Below are 2,287 nucleotides of genomic sequence, written 5' to 3'. Positions count from 1 at the left end.
TAACGAATACAACTGCGTTCTCATACCAGCGGTGACAGGTTGTTCACTATCGCCATACGATACTGAGGGTAGTGGATTCCGGTGAGACGCTTCGGTGTACAAAACTCACCACTCAGCCAAGTCTCCACTAAGCAGCGATACACCGCCGTTTCCTCAGACAACACTTTTTTCGTGTGCAGTCATCGCGGCGTTTATACCAGCAAAGAACTAACCTAAAATTATTCAATTAAAATGAATCAAAGGGACGTTTTTGTTTAACTCACTGGGAAATGGGATAGTGAAGGACTAGGGGACAAGACGCAATTTACCATGGTAAGAGCATTTGATGCAAAAAACTGGGATGCAATTAACCGATGAAAGGAGCTGAGTACGAAACTAGTCAAAGTGCTGTACTCCATCAGTAATGGTAGTGGCAATAGCGACGGCAGCAGACGTATCACCATTGGCAGAGATGGACGAAAAGGGAAGAAGACGGCAGACTGTGAGCAGATACTCAACACCTTGCAGAACTGTCTCTCCAGTCCTCTATCTTCCACTTGGTCCATGGAAGAGGCATATAACTCATGGACGTCCTACAGCGAAATGCACACTACTTGCAGCCTTCAATTTGACAGATTCAACGCTGCCTACCTTCATTCTTTCGTCACTAGCACCCCACTTCCACTAGTCCTCGCATCTTCTTTAAATAAAACAATCAATTTTCGTTTATCAAGTCAATTATTTTGAATGGATGTGCTGAAGGCCGCCATAAAAGGTTTTGGAGGAAATTTTGTGGGAAGAATGTGCGTCACACATACGTGACGCCAGATGAATACACCTCAAACTGCAGCAATGGTAGGTCAGTCAAAAGAGAGATGCATTTCGCGAGTGTCAAGTGCTAAATAAATTGCCTCAGAGGTTGTTTGACCTCACAAATTATATCTTATGACGAGTCACGTCAATTTCACAACTGTGCAAAGCAACAGAGTCCAGTCCAGAGATGTCAAAGGGTTTTAAAGTTCCAACTACTATTCCCACTCTCAACATCAACAATAAGGCTCACATAATTCGTAATAAAGGATCTACCCTCAAAGCTTTTGCAATGTCGGCCATCATAACTGAGTCGGTGTTTGCCATTCAAAATAGAACTAAGATTGGAGGCTTCGCTTAGGTCACACACAGGGCGCGTGGACTAGTAGCCTTGCTAAAGTACAATGCGGCAAAAGCAACCTAATCTCACAATGAGGAGCAGTTTATTTATCAGAGTAAAATTAGCAAAAAAACAGATTGCAGGTAATTTTGCTTTGGTAATCATTACCTGTTTGATTCATATGCATCCAAGACCCAGATAGAATCCCAATCTACCACTTGATACACACCGTTGTTTGGAGAGAGCTCTTCAATTGATAAGTGACTAGATTCCACAAACCAAGGCATGATTAAAGTCACGACAAATCATATTTCCAGTACCGCTGGTACCATTCCCCCAAGAATATTTTCGCCGACATTTAAGCGAGAAGCGCTCAACCACTTGAAGATGACGATATGGCTTTAAAGGATCCGATGATACAAGGGACAACTAAGAAATTCATCACACGAAGCAATACACCCTCCCAACGTACTGCGTAAAGTAATGCAATAAAGGGGGGAGATCACTGGATTCTCGTGTAAGGGAGAGCCAAATTAATGCTATGAGAATCTACACGTCGGAAACCTGATCAGCTTATTTTAAATAGATTAAGAATATTCTTGCAAGGGGGAAGCAATGCATCTAAAGCGAGTAGATTTCCATGAGGCAATAAGATAAGATAAACTGACTAAAAGCACCTGCTGGTCAGTGAAAACCCTCCTTATGGGGGAGGCCAGTCTTCTCGAGAAAGAGGTCGTGCTACCGTCGTATGACAGCACCGGGACTGACAAAACGCTTCGTGACTATGCGGCACCAGGCACGGCAAACCCCGCACCGGTGCGGCTCATTGCTGGAGATAGAGTTCTTCGCTTTTCTATTTTGAGGATGATTGTTACGATTGAAGAGCTGTCGTTACACAAATATACTTATTTATGTTTGATACAAAGTTGGATAAACGAATCAAATGAAAGCACCAATAATAAAAATAATAATAATCTAAGCAACAAAACTGACGTTGGCCTTTGGGAGGGGAAGAGGAAATAAGACAGGTAGTGAGGGGAAGCTGACCCGTAATAAGAGTAGCAGCCGCGTAAGAGATCAACCACGATAAGGGCGGCTGAGAGCGCACCACCGTGAGGCGTTGGGAGGGACGTTGGTATGGGCCTCGAGGCCCGAGGC

General features: G+C 43.9%; 1 protein-coding gene across 1 annotated transcript; it reads right to left on the bottom strand. All coding sequences in view use genetic code 11, as the record gives it.

Moving 5' to 3' along the window:
• Window positions 1–127: 127 nt before the first annotated feature.
• EGR_11089 (hypothetical protein) lies at window positions 128–636 on the bottom strand (the record flags this gene model as incomplete). Its single annotated transcript, XM_024500338.1, has 3 exons — window positions 128–212; window positions 394–572; window positions 631–636. The coding sequence occupies 3 exons, from the start codon at window positions 634–636 to the stop codon at window positions 128–130; spliced, it is 270 nt and encodes an 89-aa protein (XP_024345247.1).
• Window positions 637–2,287: the final 1,651 nt, after the last annotated feature.

The sequence above is a fragment of the Echinococcus granulosus genome (genome assembly GCF_000524195.1).
Source record: "Echinococcus granulosus chromosome Unknown EG_S00375, whole genome shotgun sequence".
Classification (NCBI taxonomy): Eukaryota; Metazoa; Platyhelminthes; class Cestoda; order Cyclophyllidea; family Taeniidae; genus Echinococcus; species Echinococcus granulosus.
Note: the sequence above shows the minus strand (reverse complement) of the source record. Positions and strands in the feature narration are given on the sequence as shown.